This window comes from Pseudochaenichthys georgianus, chromosome 3 (assembly GCF_902827115.2).
Source record: "Pseudochaenichthys georgianus chromosome 3, fPseGeo1.2, whole genome shotgun sequence".
In the NCBI taxonomy this organism is placed as follows: domain Eukaryota; kingdom Metazoa; phylum Chordata; class Actinopteri; order Perciformes; family Channichthyidae; genus Pseudochaenichthys; species Pseudochaenichthys georgianus.
This window is the reverse complement of record NC_047505.1, coordinates 15,182,236-15,201,447: the sequence shown is the minus strand read 5'-3', so window position 1 is coordinate 15,201,447 and position 19,212 is coordinate 15,182,236. Positions and strand designations below refer to the sequence as shown.

The 19,212-nt window shown below is 39.0% G+C and overlaps 1 protein-coding gene across 2 annotated transcripts in view; it reads right to left on the bottom strand.

Annotated features, from left to right (window-relative positions):
• LOC117464869 (tetraspanin-18B-like) overlaps window positions 1–18,775 on the bottom strand; it is a 39,639-nt gene extending 20,864 nt beyond the window's left edge. The window contains exons 1-2 of one of the 2 annotated variants that reach the window (XM_034107601.2): window positions 18,615–18,775; window positions 7,211–7,296 (exon numbers count right to left, since the gene is read on the bottom strand). In XM_034107601.2, the coding sequence (XP_033963492.1) occupies window positions 7,211–7,213 (3 nt within the window). In that variant the 5' untranslated portion in view covers window positions 7,214–7,296; window positions 18,615–18,775. The remainder of the gene's footprint in view (window positions 1–7,210; window positions 7,297–18,614) is intronic. The other variant, XM_034107610.2, reaches the window with a different exon arrangement.
• Between the last annotated feature and the right edge of the window lie 437 nt (window positions 18,776–19,212).

Below are 19,212 nucleotides of genomic sequence, written 5' to 3'. Positions count from 1 at the left end.
TTATTATTTAAGAACCTATTAATGTGTTATACCAGATTAACGGGAAGAATCTCAGCTACCTGACGTTTTACCAAAACAAAACACAAGTCTCATAAGAAGCATCTAAATGACCCCTGTGCGAAAAATGCTAACGCACTTTGGCACAGAACTCAAGATAAATGATACCCTTATTACTTATCGTATAGCTGCACATACAAGATATCCGATTAAAGCTGAGGTTCCACAGATTATTTAGGTATATAGTATCATCACTGAGTGATCCGAACTCTTGACAGGGGAAGCAAACACAGACATCACAACACGTACCTTTACGGAGCTTTTACGGGAGATCGTCTCACCGTAGCTGTCAATCTGATCAAAAGACGTGTTCAATGGCATTAAAACGAGAAAAAACGCGGCTGAATCGGTTAATCCATAGGTTGATAATGTTTCTGTAGTTTTGAAAAAATTATTTATAATCCATAATTCCATTTTTATGTAAAAATCGAAGAGTAAAAGTTAGCTGCTAATGGTAGCCACCAGAGTTATCGCAGCTTCCGGTTTTGGCTATGCGTCACTCTCACTCCTTATTTGGTAACGTGTGTGTGTGTATGTTGGAGTTCCCCTCGATTCCATTAGCCGCGTTCACACTGCGGTACTTTTCCCACAAAGGTTCATGCGAACTTAGTTCATGATCGCGTTCACACCAAAAAGCGCCGGTACTAAAAGTAGTTCATGCGAACCTTTTTACCCCCTCGAAAGTCCCTGCTAGAGAGCAGGGACTTTCGAGCGGCTCTTTTGTGAGAAAAGAGCTATATTCCTGATTGGCTGGGCGAATTGCAAACCACGCCCCGTAGAACTCCCAAAAAGTTTTGTGAAGCCGCCATTTTATTATCCTCACATTAGCATTATTAGCATTAGCATTAGCCCAGCGCAGAAACGCAGAGAGACTAACTTATGGCAACACAAAATAAAACATGGGAGCGGTGGAGATGAGGAGGTGTCGGCGTTCTGGCGATTTACTCGGAAGGCTTCAGTAGAAGCTGCTGGGACTCCCAGCAGCTTCTACTGAAGCCAGTCCCCAACTCCGGGGACTTCCGGCCGGGGACTTTGGGCGGCAGTATACGCCGTGAAGTGGTTTGCGGCCTGCCAGTAAACCCAAAGCAGAAGAAGAAGAATTGACGTCAGCGGCTTCATTTGCCTAATCCACCCCCAGGGACTTTTTCTGGTGTGAACGCGATCTGTACTTAGTTCATGCGAACTAAAGAGTTCGCATGAACTAAGTTCGCATGAACCTTTGTGGGAAAAGTACCGCAGTGTGAACGCGGCTATTGGCTCTGACGGTTAGAAAGAGATGTCAATCATCAACATCGACCAAGGGGGGCCAGAGATAGGTCAAATCCACCCAAATGACCCCAGAAGTGCGTTTTTTTGTGCTACATCTGTCTAAAAAGGTCAAATTTCACTTATTTTGCATCAATCTTGATACAGGGTACTTATTATATGTTGTAGTTTGGATTCCTAAAGCTTTTAGTCTACCTTACCATCATTCAAGGGCGGTTTTCACTATAAGTAATTGTTTTTTTTGGACGGACACAATAATTTACATTTTCTTACTGTGTTCAATCTGAATTTACTTTAAAATAAAAACATCTATATTGATTCTGACACTTCTACATCCAACTCACAGGTGTAACCTTGCTTTGAGAAAAAAGATTATTAATTTAACCCTTTTAGAAGGAAAGATATGGTCATTTGTTCTGAGAATGTCATTTTCGAGCCTGAGGCATGATAAACAGGCTTCTATTGGAAATATTTTGGGACGTTGTAACACGTTTGTACCTGTCGGCTTAAGACTCAAATAGCATTAATAAAGTTGTAATAAAAAACGTTTTTAATTGTGCTGGTATAACTCAAGAATCGTATTGGCTCCTCGAAACTCTTAGTTTAGTTCAAATTCTGCAAATTGAATGAAGGATTTTAATATTTTTTTCAGTTTTGAAGTAACGGAATGAAGGTACTAAAGAAAATAAAAGTTGGACAAAGTAAGCCTAATGGGAGTGTTTCTAAAGAGGCAATGACTACCACTCATATAACCTTGCTGAAAGCTACCTGTTGTGAAAAGCTGTCACGTGAACAGCCTTTTCTCATTGAGGGACTGCCATTGTGCCTTATAGCCATAAATACAGCCAGGCAGGCGAAACATCAAAGGATCTTCTAATTTCACCCACTTTGATTTTGTAAAGATCCTGAGATGCATAACAAATAAAAGCAATGGATGAAGAAAACATAAAAAGTGGAGGTTGGATGGGTCTGTTCCTGCTCTGAATGCTTAACAGATGTTGAAGTATAGAAGTGGAGAAGAGAGAAGAAATTAAGCTCTCAAGGGGTCACCAGCAATTTCATTTTAATTAGTGAAAAAGTAATAAACTACTTCAATGAGGCTCTCCAGACAGATTAGGTCAATAAAGTCCCACTTCTTCCCCTATTAGCTGCAGCGCAGAAGTTAATGCCATGGAAGCAATTTAAAGCACCCACTACTAATAGAGGGTTGAAGCCCCACTTTTGGGCTACATTTTTATGTATAAAAAAAGTCATGACTTCAGGTTCAGGATAGCTTCTCTCTCATTTGTTTCTTTAATTAATGCAATAACTCATTTAGGGTTTCTTTAATTAGTCTTTCTAAGAAGAGAATGTTACGTGTGTTGTTTAGAGACTGATTAAAAATCAGTCCAGTTTGCGTGTATCATTTTTCCAACCCAATTGAGATTTAACCACGCCCACTTCTGCATCAGTGTAGCTCCACGTGACTGTGACGTGACAGAAATCAGCCAATCACAAGAGGGGTTTACAAATGAATCTAATCTGTAATAAAAAGTACAGCAAAGCTAACATCTCTGTCAAGTTTTGAGGAAAGTGGTGGGTAAAGCTAAATGCTAACATCAACAAGTTAGCATGCTAATGTTTAGCGGGTATGATGCTATCATGCTAACATTAGCAATTTAGAAATACATCTAATCTACGTTTTGGCTGATGTATGTATATGTCAAGTTTTGTAAGTACTTTTCAAAAACCATATAACCGAACAAATTGAAATTACAAGCTGATGATGGCGATAGATAAAACGTCAAAGGAGGCACATTGTTTAGTACAAGGACAACTCTTTTCAGGTGTGCTCATCCTTGAAGCAGAAAGTATCTCAGGACGAGTCTGAATGTTAGAGTCTTCTTTTTATCAGGGTAAACTTGGGCCAATGCAGCATTGATCTGGCTAAGTTCTGTTCCATTTCAGCACCAGGAGCAGTCCATTTTCTGACCATTTGAAATCATTCAAGACCCAGTATTGGTCTGCGGCCTCTCTCAAAAGAAGGTTATTGATTATAAATGGAAAGTAGCATTTTCGATAAGAATAACATGAACCTCACACATGTAGTGTTATATCTGCAGCAGAGCTTTGTAACATACCAATAAGGCTGTGATGTTACCCAAAATATTGCGTACACCTCATATACCAAAAAGAGTTTAAAATCTTCTTTTACTCAGAAGCATTTTAATTTGTTTTGCTAAGTGAACGTGATGTTCTTCTCAAAGTTGAATTGAGGTGACAATTATGTAATGATGTGTGCCGAGTGCACATTGTAACCTAAAAAAAGAGTTTGAAATGTGTTTAATTATTTAACACATACCTAAAGTACTACTTGACTCACTATTGGCAAACATATCATGTTTTAGTAAGAACACTGTGTTCTGCTTTTCCAGTCTGTTAGTTCTGAGCTGTTATTAAGGTTGACGTGAGGAACAGAAAGATGCCGTCATCCTCTTCTCTGATGGTCTAATGCCACTTTAATAATACTTTTAAAAGTCAAAATGGCAGCAGTGAGAAGTGCTGGTACATTTACTCAAATACTTCATCCCAAGTAAGATTTGTAGGTACTTTTACTGTACTTGATTATTTCAAATCTTATCCTACTTTGTATCTACTCCATTACAAGGGAAATGGAACATTTTATTTTTACCTTTTACCATTTTTTATTTGACAGCTGCTTTTCTTAAAGGTCTCATGTCTTGGCCATTTCTACTGATCATAATTCCATTGTTGAGGTCTACTAGAATAGGTTTACATTGTTCAATGTTCCAAAATCACATCGGTTTCTCATACTGCATCTCTGTATATTATGTATTCACTCTCTGTCCTACACGCCTTGTTGGAGCTCCTGCCCCCCAACTCCCTATGAGCCCACTGTGCTCTGATGTGTGTTTATGTGTTACAATGGCGTTTGTTAGCAACCAGGAAATGACACCAGTAATGACAAACAGATGAGAATGCTGCGTGGGGTCTGGGTGCCGTGTTGGCGGGACGTTGCGAGACTCGCTGCTCCGCCCTTTGAGGCTCGAGGAGCGGACAGTGTGAGGTGGATTACTGGTGTCGTTTCCGAAGCACCGCGGAGTTCAGGCTGAGTGTGTGTGTGTGTGTGTGTGTGTGTGTGTGTGTGTGTGTGTGTGTGTGTGTGTGTGTGTGTGTGTGTGTGTGTGTGTGTGTGTGTGTGTGTGTGTGTGTGTGTGTGTGTGTGTGTGTGTGTGTGTGTGTGTGTGTGTGTGTGTGTGTGTGTGTGTGTGTGTGTGTGTGTGTGTGGACGTCAACCTGCCCCGGAAGAAAACAATGGAAAAAGAGAAATCTCCAACGAGGCGTTCTGGAGCAGCATAGACAGGTCTTTTGTGTGTTAGAGTTGTACTCGCTACAGGGTGTACTTTGAGGGTGTGTGACTCTGCAGACCGTTTACATGCAGAAAAGCTACATAATACACAAGCGGACGGGTAATAACCAGAAAAGCATATGATGGGACCTTTAACTAAACGTACAATACATTAACATGATATACTGTATATCAGGGGTGCCCAACCAGTCGATCGCGGGATGTGTCTAAAAATAGAACAACAATATTCTGTTTTATCGTTAATGTCCTATAATATAATCTTCCTGTGCCAGAATAATGCACTTGAACGCATCAAAGCTTTGTGATTGGCCGGCGTGACACACTTTTGGGGGACAGTAAAAATAACAGATGCATTTCAACAGGTTTTTGATATAATAAAAACTCAAGTTAGATACCGTTATTAATCAGCTGTAAGTTTTAGTTTGTTTGAACTTATTCATTATAATTATTGTACAAAATGGTATAAGAATGCAAACATTAAGATCTGTTCTGTTTAAATTGATTATAGTCTATTATCAATTCAGGTTAAGAAACTAGTGTTGCTTGCATCCTATTTCAAAAGGCCTGTGTAGCTTCAGATCTGAGTTGTCTTATTAGTGAGCCTAATTTATACTTTTGTAGAAACACTATTTTTTATATAATGGCAAAGAAAGCGTCTTTTCTTTTTTCCCTGTGTCATATGTGGCAGCACTGTTCAATGTTTCTTGAAAACATTACCCACTGTAGTGACGTGTGCATAAACTCCAACTCTGTATCAACAACACTGTTGTGTAACTTCAGTTAAATACTTGTATGTGTGTAGATTAGAAAGAGGTAAGATAAAGGATCTGCAGTTTTATACAAGTAGAAGTGTGTATTTACCTGGTAGTAGGCTGTCAGTAATGGCTACGCCTCTCTATTTGGACTGGTAGATCTCGGCAGACTGGCAACTTTAAAAGTAGCTCTCGGTTCAAAAAAGGTTGGGCACCCCTGCTGCATATAATAGTTATAGATGCACAATATTGCATTTTTGCCCATTTCTAAAATGGTAAGAAACCCTTCTTATTATAGCCAATTATGTTCCAATATACGAACATATTTCTTTCACATAATTGCAGAAAACGTCAACTCTCACCTGCAGTTGAATTTTATTATGCCTTCTGTGTAAGTGATGGCTCACTATAAATAAAATACATTGCTTTTCAAAATGAACCCATTCCACTGGCAAAATAATAACAGCATAGGTTCATGTAAACAATACTTATTACATGAACTATTACTTAAGTGTAATCCTTAAGTTTACTTGGAACAGAGTATATAACGGAGTGATATTACGATTTTTTTATTAAGTCAAATATTTGAGTACTTTTTCGAGCGAACAGTTTCTGCAGATTTCTTTCACCTTTAAAATGTTTTGTGATTCTATTGTATTAAAAAACATAAACTGGTAGATTACCTTTGCAAAGCTTAGTTTATCTGTCTGTTCCTCTCCAGAAAACGACAGGAAACTTGGTGGACGTGTGGAGCATAGGCAACAGAAGAAGGCCTTTTTTGACATTGTGGATCTTGACCTTGATTGATAGGGCCTTTGTGCTGCATTCATGTGGTGTCAGAATAATCAAAATGAGTTCCCGGCTGGGGTAAATTCACGTGAACGCCCTATCAAGTTGTAACAACAACTCTGAAACATATATCAACGTGTTTTTTAAACTCAATGAACAGTCAAATACAACACATCTTCCTTGTAGTGTCCATGCTGTTTCCATGAGCAGCATGTGAAGGCACCATTGGGCTTTGCAAAGGTCTGCACTCGCTCAGTGGAGACAGAAGAAAATATATGTTCAATATTTGGTTTAAACATCTGACGAGCTTTACTGATGAAGGGAAATAAACACAGCGAAACTATCTTTTAACTGTAAAGAGGAATGAACAGTGAAGCTCACCATCTGCCACAGACACACACTCTTTCATGTGTGTTTGCATAATTATGTAGGAACGAGTGCATGTGTGCTGCATTTTACACCAGGTGGTTAGACACACTGTGAGGAGATACATTAACCTCAAATAAAATCACGTTCCAGACTGAAATAGTAAATATTACTGCACTTTAAGTGAAACTGCATAAATAAACAGTAATATGTTTAACTGAAGTCGACGGAGCTCCTGAACATCACAGACAGTGTAAATACTTCATTTTATCAGTCTGACCTCTGGGATTCACAATCATTACTCTGTCTGCAGAGAGCAGTTTGAACTTAACCAACAAAGTCACGTTTGTATACTGGACCCAATTAATAATAATAAAAATAAGCACTTTAGCATTAGAAATAGTAAAGTTATGCCTCCAAAAAGGCTGCACAAATTAATATTTAATAATAGAATATGTTTAACTTTTTCCTTGGAAAACTTAAATCCTGTGTGTAGGATATTCTGCAGGTTTTTTTAGTTATTTCCAAAATACTTAAGTTTTCCCCTCTAGAAATGTGTGGCAAAGGAGTGAGAGGTCTGAGGACTGAGTAGCAACAGAAAGCATCCTACCATATGTACCTGTTTATGGCTCTCGGTTGATATGTAGGTGGGAGAACGGCAGGTTGGACCCTTGACCTCCAACTGCTTTACATCAGCTGTAGAGAGAAAACAGTTGTTACTGTTGGGTTCATAAGGAAGCACAGGTTAAACATATGAAAGCTCTAAATAATCACAAAGTGGGACAGTAAACCAGTTTGGATTGAGATATATTAAATGCCGGATGTAAAATACTGTGCGTCTGGATCTCATACGTTATTGCATAATAACAATATAATTGGTATAAATTGCTTACAAGTTATTTTTCCATGACAGTAGATGGTTTGTTTGCCATAATATCTGAAAATCAGATGTCATATTCGCCAGAGGATGAATCTGAATAACTTTGGTGAACTTCGAACACCATAAGGTTCTTTAAAGGGGCCCGATTATGCTCATTTTCAGGTTCATATTTGTATTTTGTCACATGTTTACATGCTTTAGTCTTCCAAAAAGGTCTTTATTTTTCTGTGTTCCCTGTCTGAAACTGGAGCAGAGTCTGCTCTGATTGGTTAGCTTGCAGGCTCTGTTGTGATTGGTCAACCACTTAGAGTTGTCCTGCCCCTTAGTGTATCAGTACAATGTATCTGTGCGCTAGCCAACAGAAGCGTGAGTGTCACTTTGTCGCAGAAGTAAGTGAGAGTCTAATTGAGGCGTTTTAGGCGGGGGAGGGGACTTTAATTCTGTCCAATATTTAGTACTAATTAGCAAATGCTTACGCATAAATAAGATAGTGAACATGGTGAATAATTAAACTAATGTACATCAACATGTTGTTTTTGTCATTTTGAGCATGGTATTAACTTGTAGCTCAAAGAATAGCATGACTGTAAACTCCTTTTGAGTTCAAGACAAATATCCTTTTCAAATGGAACTGCATTCTGTACGAGTTGTTTCCCATTATGATTCTATATTACATAGCTGAAGAGAACCCATGCTATAAGACTTTTAACACACAGGTTCCAATATATTTCATAGGCCATGATGCAAACGTTTTCCAAAGCTCTCCCTCCAGACAAAACAAAGATGATTTCACACTGTGATCTTTGTAGTCCACATCATGTCTAGCTGTTTCTATAGCAACCCCCACATGCGAGCAGCAAATTGATGATGGATGTTGTTGCTGCGATGGTATTGTATGCTACATACAGTACAGTACATCAGGTAAACGCCAAAAAGGGGAAAAACTCACTTTAGTAATCGAGTGATTCATCATGCTCCAATAATGCAGTGCTGCGTGATTCAGGTTTTTTTAAACGTGATTCAAAACTGCAGAAGTGTTTGATCAGTAAACACATGAATAGAGATGACTAACTGTGAAGCTGTAAAGTTCATATTATTCAGCTCTCACACACACACACACACACACACACACACACACACACACACACACACACACACACACACACACACACACACACACACACACACACACACACACACACACACACACACACACACACAGACAGAGAGACAGACAATACTGCAGCGGAATTAAAAGTGCACAAACTAATCCTTCTGTACTTAGCTGCTCTTTTGTTTCGGATTGCACCGCCGACAAAGCTTTTGTTTAATATTGGACATGACCGCGATCCCCTGTGAGCCAACATGTATTGATCCGTGGGAGCTGGTGAGCAGACCATTGTTTGCAGCTCATTCTGGATCAAAGAAACAAAAACTTAAAAAAAGCAGCTTTAGGGTAAGGAGATTGTCTCTGACTTTGACTTAGCTTTTGATAATATAATAGGGTTTAGATCAGAGATAAAAAAAATGCAATATTTCAAAATCTTTTTTTACTCTGTATCATAGATATTTATTATAAACTGTGCAACAATCAGGATAAACAAAAGTTTTGAATGTCGTTTATTCAGAATTTAACATTAAAAATTCAGAATTCTGGACAGATTTACCAGAAAAACTATTTATTTGACTTGTTACCTGGAATTGTGTACATGTGTTTGTTTGTTTTTACACCATATTACACATCTTTATTGTTCATATTTTGTTTTTGTACCTGCATTATTTTCCTACTTTGACTGCATCTGCTGTAACAACATTTAATTTTGAGTTGTATCATGTTTTATTCAGATATTAAGATTTTGTCCAGATTGACTGTAACTTCAAACTAAATATACAAAACACAAAAAAGTCAGCGAAAACCCTTTTCGTCTGAAATTTTTACGAAAGACACACACAAAATAATATTGGCGTGCTGTATAGATTTAAATATACATCATATATATCAAATAACAATATTGTTCTCAAACTCTTGCCTGTATTCAACATTCAATGTGCTTGTACTGTACAGTATGTTGCTGGTCACTATGCAGTAGGGGAAGGTACTTCAAAGTGATGCTGTGTATGTACATACTGTTTATTCTTGGACAAAGTTGACCTCAGTGAACTTAATCTGTTTTTTTATTTACCAAGCAATTTTTACGCCCTCCAGAGTTTTATTTTAAAGTGGACCTATCATGCTATATTTGAATAATATATTGTAGGGCCATACCTATATAAAACATGTTGTGACGTTTTTTTTTTGAAAATACCAAACAGATCATGTATTTTAGCCATGCCTCATTTGCTCTATTTGCTCTATTCCAGCCCTGTTTTTGCAAGGGCTGATTCTGTGGCAAATGAGCTGCAGCTGACCTCGCCCCCCTGCAAAGGAGGGGGGCGAGGCACGAGCGTCATGTTACCATGCTGTTATCATGCTGTTACCATGCCACGCAACCTCTCATTCCCCTGATAGGTGGAGAGTTGCCCATATAGGCGGAGCACCCCTTTTCTGACGTCAGAAAAATTCAAATAATAATCAGCTCCGTTGCAGCACCGTTTTTAGAGATTTGGGTATGGAGGAAAAGAGAGAGGGTTGTGTTTTCTGACACTTGGGGCCCATCTCAGGTCGATTAAATGGAATCCTTGCATCCCTCACTTGCGTCGTTTCCCTGCGTTTAGTCCCTCCCACCAGGGAAGCATGGAGAGACGCAAGGAAACCACGAGAAGCAGGGAAATGAGTTTTAAGAGCAATGGGACGTCCTTTCCTCCGGGGCGTCACGTGAAGCGACGTCCGTTTGTGATGAAGCCGCACAGTTGATGTCTGACAGCAGCTCTGTCCCCGTTGTGTTCACAAACACCCCCGCCTCTGTTAGCACACATTTACTGACATATACATTTGTATCATCAAAGTAGAGCCAATAAAATAAAATAAGAACTCATCCTCAAAAAAGATAAACGCCATTCTTAAAATGTATAACGAAAAAGCAATCATGAAAATGTTTCCAATAAATGAATAAAATGATTTTTGACCACTTTGTTGTTCAGATATATCCCATATTTGTAAACTAAATGATACATGAATTGAAACAAAACACGGTATAAACTGAGGAGTGGACTCTCGTGAGTTTCATGTATTTTCTTCACTCCGCTGAGAAACTGCTCTCATGTCAAGAAGCAACAGATCAGTGCATGCGCTGCATCGTCCAATCAGTGAGCGATACACAGTAAGGGGTCGGGGCGAGTATCTGAGGATGGTCTGGTGGTTCCTTGATTATTGCTCCTCGTCCTCGCTCCTCGATCCTCCAGCAGAAATAAGATGGCGCAGACAATCAACTTCCGGTGATACCGAGGACCGAGGAGGAGGAGGAAATTAAAATAATCGACCTGAGAAGGACCCCAGGTGAGTTCCCTGACACACCGGGGACACATGTATAAAAGACGTACACAGTGCATTTTGCATGATAGGTCCCCTTTACAAGAGGAAAAACTCCACAAAACAGGGTGAAACTTCCAAGAAAAAACCCCCAGAAGGAATCAGTCCATGGATGAACTGTAATAACTGCTCTTAAATAAGTATTATGACTATAGTTGAGGTTAAATAATAATGCATTTTAAAGGAGCAGGTGATGGTCTCTTAATCCTGCACACAGATACAGGTTTCTGCTGGCAGCTGTGCAGAAGCTGCAGGCCTTTCAAACAGAAGGCACATGACTCACGCATGTGTAGGACCAGATCTGTTGACGGCAGTTGCTGCCCACACAAAAAGAAGCCCTTCTCCCCGTTTCTTACTTGCTCAATTTCTTTACAAAACAAAATCACATTCATGTGCAGATCAAGTGAGAAGGTGACTAATACTGCACCATCTGAACATTTCTTGAGGATATATGAGTAACCGTTTTTCATCTCTGAAGTGCTTAATGATATGTTTGAGATGAAATTCAAACATGAACTCTGATGAAACAAGATCAAAAGCTGCTTCTGCCTTTTTGACGAGTCAACTCATTCACACAGTTGACACAATGACTGCTCCAGTGCATGTCAGTCAGAGCAAGCAGGTTTGAAATCTCAACCAATGCCTGAAATATGCAAGAGTGTGCATAAACTGACACAATAGACCCAGAGAATCTTGACCAGACTCATTTTTTTTATCGGATTGCTATAAAAGTCAAAGAATGGCTTCAGAAGATGTGATGAAAAGAGAATAATTCCGAATTGCCGCCAACACTTCAGTACCCTCAGTGTCATTTCAGAGTGCTGAGCTGTCGAAACCTTAAAAAGATGAAAGTAAATCCTCCAGAGACCCAATTACACAGGAACCTGAGAGTTGGATGCAGAGGCGGAGAAGAGAGGCATCCCACCTGCACATCGCCACTTCTATTAGCTGTTCATCAAGTGAAATCAATGCACAGGGTTTGACGAAAAGCAATTTGTATGCAGATGATCTAACTCTGTTGTGAACCCCTGGTCTGAGCGGGACCACACATGCAGCAGCCTCCTCTCGCTGTAATTGCCTCACTGTGTAAAAGAAACCATCTGGTTCAGGTTTGGGAGAATAAACGGAGAAATACTGTCTGCTGGTTTCCCTCAGCGGACATATTCAGGCTCTGAGTTATTGGCTCCCACGTGTTAACAGTGTGTAGGGGTGGCTCGGCGCCAAATGCTCTGGTGATTTAGCCACTGTGTTACAGCTGCACCATTTCTTTGTGTTTAGAAGATCACAGCAACTGGTGCCCAAGCATTTTGCTGTGGCAGAATGCACTTAAAGCTACCACACTGCATGCAATGTACTGTTGGATATAATTATCGTTATATTGTAAATTCTTCAATTTAATGAGTCAGCTTTTAAACCCAGGAGTGACTTTCTAAACATTAGTTAACATGTCAGGTCTGCTATTTCCGATAACAAATATTCAGAAAACTTGACTTTCCTTTGCGGTGTGCTTGAGTCAAGAAGCTTCTAGATCTATGTAATGTCCGTTCTGCTGCATGATTCCCTACTACCAAATTCAAACGATCAACAGCCCTCAAATACAAACTGAAATAAAATAGCCACGTTTATTGCAATACAACCACTTGGTCCAGACTAAACTGTACAGACATTCATGTTCCCCAGAGGATGAATCGTACCGACTTTGTTGATCTTCTGACTTTTCCTTTTGCGCCAACAGCTGGTTTTCAGTTGTGATTTTGAGAGACATCTCTCTCTTTGATTCATTAACTTCATTATCAAACTATTACCTGTATGAAAACAATCTCAGAAGTATAAAGGTTCATTGGATTGGTTTTTAACAATGCAACGTATTATATAAAGGTATCATATATATTTTCGAAACGTTAGTTTAACTGACAGCCAAACAATTATATGTTTACCCAAACTGAATCTGGCTAGCTGTTTCACCTGCTTTCACTCTTTATGCTAAGCTAAGCTATCTGTCTCCTGGCTGTACAATACAGACGTATGACCATATAATGAAAGTTCCATCTGCCCCAGCTGTTATTTGGGTTTAGTGCTAAATAGCTAATGTTAACATTCTTTCTCGTTCAGTTAGTACGTTTAACATTTTTTAATATGTGCTAAATATTTGCTACACATACCACAGTTCCACAAATCAAACCAGGAATTACATTTAACTGAAACTACAAATGTCAGCATGTAGGATCAGACATCAAAGTGATCCCATTATGTGAAACTGAATGTTTTTGTACCACTTTTTGACCAAAAGTTAATGTTTGGTCACCAAAGGTCCATTTAACAGCACTTCTTCAGAGAAACAAAGTCATTTGGTAGAATATAGATTAAACAAACAATTTCTGTGTTGTCTCATAAACAATCTTTAAGATATTGAATATTTAAACCTAATTTTACCAGCTACATTTAGTGATGCTTGTTTTGTTTTTTTATGTTTGTTTTACTTATATTTTACATTTCTAATTTATGGTGAAGATCTTACACAGCAGTTAAATAAGTTGTGTAGTTGACTAACACAGGAACTCAACATGTGTTAGGAGAAAGACAGCCAGGAGAGAGAAGAGCTGGTAGAGACCCTCGTGCTGCAGCAGAGCAGAGTTCGGGGTCGGGGTCGCTCTCTGGAGGGAGACCATCTGCCTTTTAATTCACTTTGACTGAATTTAATCTCGTTAAAACCAGAAACCTTTGAAAGAGCCGTATGTGTCTGCAGTATGTTTGAGAAGAATAGGTCGTGTTAAAGGCTCCAAATTCAATCAACAAATCAAGGAAACGACCCTCTTCCTTTTTTCAACAGATTACCACGAATGTCTCATTAGCAGAAAGATATGTGCAGTTTTAACACATGATAAAAGGAAAACATCCATTACAGAGAATTCTTAATATTTTTTCTGGATACGTTTACGGCTTTTTGCCTACAAAATCCTTCTGAACATAGAAACCCGGAAAATAAATAAAAACTAGCAGAAAAACTAGTTTCTTCCATCCAAAAGATTGTATTGAACTTTCCAACACAGCTGCTTCTGGACCAAAACAACTACTACTTTCTTCAAATTTCCCATGGTAACATCTTTCAACAGCTCTTTTTGTCCGATTAACTGTTCAAAACCTCATTTACAAAATATTACAATCTTAAAAGCAGAAAATTGCCAATTTGCCAATCTGAAGATTTTGAGTTTTGGCTAAAAAATAAATCGCATATTATTTTTGTTTGGACAAATTATTCAACTGTCTCAGGAACAGAAATTATAAAAAGGTTATACACATTTTTGGGGGGGATTTTAGATTGTTAGTCAAAGTAACAAAAATGAATTTAAAGAGTTCCCTTTTCTACTTAGGGATCTAATGTTTTTCACATTTTCTGACTATTTTATATATTGAAGAATATATTAATTGGTAAATGAACTTTTAAGGAAAAAAATTGAAATATTCAAACCTATTTTTTCTTTAAAAAGAACAAGCAAAGTGCTTATAACTTTGGCAAAATGTGCTAAGTAAAGAACAAAGAAAATTGAACACTGACAGCCTTATGTCGTCTCAAATCTACAGTAATGAAGGGCTCTATTTGTCAGACCTCTGTCCCACCAGCAGCGATCCTCCCATAGCTCCCCCATGAGACGCTCTGCAGGCGGGGATGGGAAGTAAAGTAACAGCCAGTCCTTGCGTATCGCTCCCCCTGAGCTCTGCTGTCCTTTGTGTTCCGGCTGCAGCGGCCATGCTGTGTACCACAAATAGACTAAGTGCCTCAGTGCTGCTCATGAAAAGAAGGGACAGATGGACCTGAGGTTCCCCCTCGCCACAATGCCTGTCCTCCAGAGAGCACACGACCTGAACTCTCAGGATGTGAGGTGGTGAGACCGAGCGCAACACGGACTCCTCAAGAAAAACAGAATCAAATCATGGCTTGTGGCTGGACTGGATTTGAGAGGGTTTTATCCTCATATGTTTGTTCTTTTAAAGATTATTTATCGATTGTTTAGCCGAGAGTGACAGCTAACATTGGTAGACTAATGGGCCGCGACATGCAACAATAGTCCTGGAATCAAACTGCAGATTTGCAACGTTCTGTGGCACGAGCTTGACAACTGGGAGCAGGGGCGGCGCCAGGGGGGAGCTAGGGATTGCCAAAGCACCCCCCTAAGCACCCCCAAGAAATATGTGGTTTTTTTTTTTCTTCAAAATAATAATAATAATTTGTATTAAATTAAATTAGAAAAAATATTGATTACATCAATGCAAATGTGAAACAAACACATTTTTGACCAAAAACATAAAGCCAACACAGGTGATATGATTAGGCCAATGGCCAGCACCCATTCGATTTTTGACCTACCCATAGGCTAAATTACTTTGTGACACTTGAGTGACTTCCTGTTAGCTAGAGCGCCACATTATTTGCTAACAGCAAAGTGAAAAATTGATCGTTTTTTTAGTCCTTAAACGTCCACCTGAAAGCGAGAGGAATTCTGCACATAATAGCATAGCCTCGTGAATACAAGTAGCTGACTTCTGGGTCTCTGTGTTTCATTCAAAGCTCTGCTATATCTCTCTATGTGTGTGTGTGCTGTGTGTGTGTGTGTGTGTGTGGTGTGTGTGTGTGTGTTGTGTGTGTGTGTGTGTGTGTGTGTGTGTGTGTGTGGTGTGGTGTGTGTGTGTGTGTGTGTGTGTGTGTGTGTGTGTGTGTGTGTGTGTGTGTGTGTGTGTGTGTGTGTGTGTGTGTGTGTGTGTGTGTGTGTGTGTGTGTGTGGTGTGCGTGTGTGGCACGAGCCATGTTGTGTGCCTGCGCGAGCGAGTGAGAGAGAGAGCTCGGCGCACCGGTGGGTATCTACCGGAGATCGTTGTGGTTAGCATTCTGGTGCTAGCTAGCCAAGCTAACGGATATAAGGAGCTTTTTCAACAACAAGGTGGAGGGAGAACTCTCTCCTGTCAGACGGAGAGTCTCTCAGGTAAACCTCAGCTCAGGTGAAGTAAAGGACTCTCAGTGTTTAGATAGTTAACTTTAGTCTAGTTATCTCAGTGGGTCTCAAACGGTTTGTTTTAAAAGGGGAGTGATTTGTAAAATATCTATAAAGAATAGAAAATCTGTTTACAGTTCTGTTTCATATGGGTGTTGAGAGATGTATCCATAGATCTCTTAATGTTGCTCTCAAAGTGCACCAGATTGATGCTTTTAACTTCAATATTTAAAAAAAATCTTCCCGGGGAAGCATGCCCCTGGACCCCACTATGTGAGGTGAGGACCCTCCTAGAGGAGGTGAGGTCCACCACCCACTTGAAAAAATAGCAACTTTACCCCTGCTTACGTGAGCTGATTATCGAGCCTTCATTGTAACAGTCGCCGGGTACACTGTGTGCGTGTGGGGAGTGTTACAGTAGAAAATTCAACTGTAGCGCTGGTGCACCCTCTATGAAACGTCAAGCTACCCCACAGCACCCCCCTAGAGAAAATCTCTGGCGCCGCCACTGACTGGGAGACAAACTGACACAACAATTTCAACTTTTAAAATCCTTTCACACGCAGGAAATATACAAAGAATATAGGTTTGGAAACCAACAGTCGGTTTGTCAATTCATAAGGAACAGTTTAGAAGATTAGTTAATCTTTTATCAATGAACAAGACAGAGAGTCCACAACAATGCTAGCCACAACAACACTACCACTGTCAACCTCTTGGTGGCCCTAGAGGTGATGTCAAACAAAATGTCAACGTCATGGTGGCACTTAAGATCCTCAGGAGAAGCATCTAAATTTGTACATTTTGTAGGAAGAATGTATTAAGTAGTTTTTGAGATATTTCAGTGCGGACCAAAGTGTTGGACACACAGATCGACAGATTGTCTTCTCTAAAGCCAGGCTGCTAGAATGGCTAATGCTAATGCCTGTTGTTGCTTTTTCTCCCCTGATTTACATTCATTTAAATCTTATATTCTTCAGTTTTGGACTGTTGGTTCTTCACATTGGGCTTTCACATTACAATGCATGTGTCGTATTATTTTCTGACACTTTTTAGACTAAAGGCTTTATTGATTATTTAAAAAGAATAATAAGTAAGCTTGGCCAAAACGGCCATCGGGTGAATTTAGGGTGGATTCTCCCTTTAACTTGTAAGCTATGTAACACAACCCCTTTTGGCATTGCTGTCCTGAACATTATTTTTCATGCAGATGGTGAGCATTGATGTGCCAAACTAATTTATGCACGCAGAGAAAACTTCACACAGAAAATAAGATGAGTCTCTCAATAACAGGCTAATAAGGCTCTCAGAAGAAAAACAAAAAACCTGCAAAGGGTCAGAGTATGTGTTGCACAGACGTAAAAAGCTGTGAAGTAGCAACTTCCCGCAGCCAAATGCTCGTTTGGCCACTCCACTCACCGCCATGGCAGATACTCAACTATTATTTAGACATTTTAATTTTTCTCCAAACATAAAGCTGGCTAGTGAATTGTCAACAGAGAATTTGGTTTTTAGCCTAGGTATTCTGATTCTGATATCCTAACTGCCTTGGTGGTTGTACTTTCTCTATATTTGTGTTACTGATACTCCTGCATTATCTATATTTATATATCAGAACAATAGATATCCCATCCAATAAGATATTTGAGGCTGGTGCTGAAGGATGTTTGAGAGCACAATCACTGGTCCCAATATAAACATGTAACATGAGAAAAACAATAAAATAATCGAAGACTCTCAATATCTGATTCACCATTCAAGTCAGTTTTTGGAATTAAACTCACGCAAATAATGTATTTTTTTTTTTAGCTTCTCTGATGTGAAGATTTTCCTCTATCCTTCTTTGTCTGATCTGAGAGTTTTATTAAATCATTTATTGAGAAAATAATCAGCAGAAAGAAATAGGTTGCAGCCCCACATAAACAAACACTGTAACATCCTATCCTAACCTTAACCTATCCTGGTTAAATAAAGAAAAATTTAAAATTCTTAATTGTTGTTGTTATTATTAAAGAATTGTGAAAGATATGTTCTGAGCAGAATCTTTTACAGTGTGCAAAGAGCTAGTCAGTGCTCTTATGTAATAGACCTCAAAAATACGTAGGCTATATTGTGCATTTCTACACTTTGATTTATTGTGACTCATCGGCTGACATGTTCATTTGGTTAATACATAATAATAATAATAATAATAATTACAAAATCTTGTTTCTGCCTATACAGATAACAGTGAACTCAACCCTGTCCCAAATTATTTAGTGGAACATCAAACTGTGATTCCATTTATTTATTTTTGTACAACTCTATCTAGGCGTTAGACACGTATAGCAAGTTATTGTCTTTTTTTTCAAAATAAAATATGCTGCCGTTATCAAAAGTTAGCCTATTTAAACTCTTGCACCGAAATTAGCCTTGTTCTCATTCATTTTTAACAATGATAGCCTATATATAGTTATCACTATATTAATTTATCACAAGTTTTTACGGTCACCAATGAACACTAAACTGTGGTTACACATATGAAAGTTGGTGAATATAGCTGCCAAAATCATTAATTTAACGTATTTTCAGGAGTAAATAATTAAGCAGCAGTTAATACAAACGTAAACACTGCTGTATGAAGGTACTGTTTGTAAACTGTAGGCTGCTGTACGTTAAATAAACCGCTGTAACTTACCGCTGAAAGATGAGAGCTTCTTTCTCAGAAACGTGTCTTTTAACGGTTGTCGGAGTGAAGTAAACTGTCTCCCGAAAAACTATTAATTCCAACAAACCCCTGTAAAACAGTCACGCCTCCTGCAGTGAAGGGGAGTCTGCAGACTCGTGTTCATTCCTCGATGTGAGCTGTTGGTAGCGTTTACATTCATATTTAAAGCACTACGCATTCGCTTCCGGTACCAAATTTCAGAATAAAACTACTTCTGGAACAGGTGTTACTGAAATCAGGTACGACCAGATCAGTGTTGGGAGCTTTACATATACAGTGTATGGGTGCGAAAAGTAGGCCTACCAACAATAGAGTCTAACAAATACTCGTGTCACAAACAAATTACAAAATAGTTACCATCAAAATGAATTCTGAATATTCTATTAGACTAATTCATGGGTTTCAGGAAGTTATGTTATCATATACAGTTATATCAGATTATTAGAATGTTGTTACTGATGTTGAAACACATTTGACTGTTACAGCTGGTGGAGGCAGGGGCAGATCAAGACAAATATTCATGGGGTTGCAAGAGGGTGGCAGGAGAATTTGAGGGGTGGCATCCCCT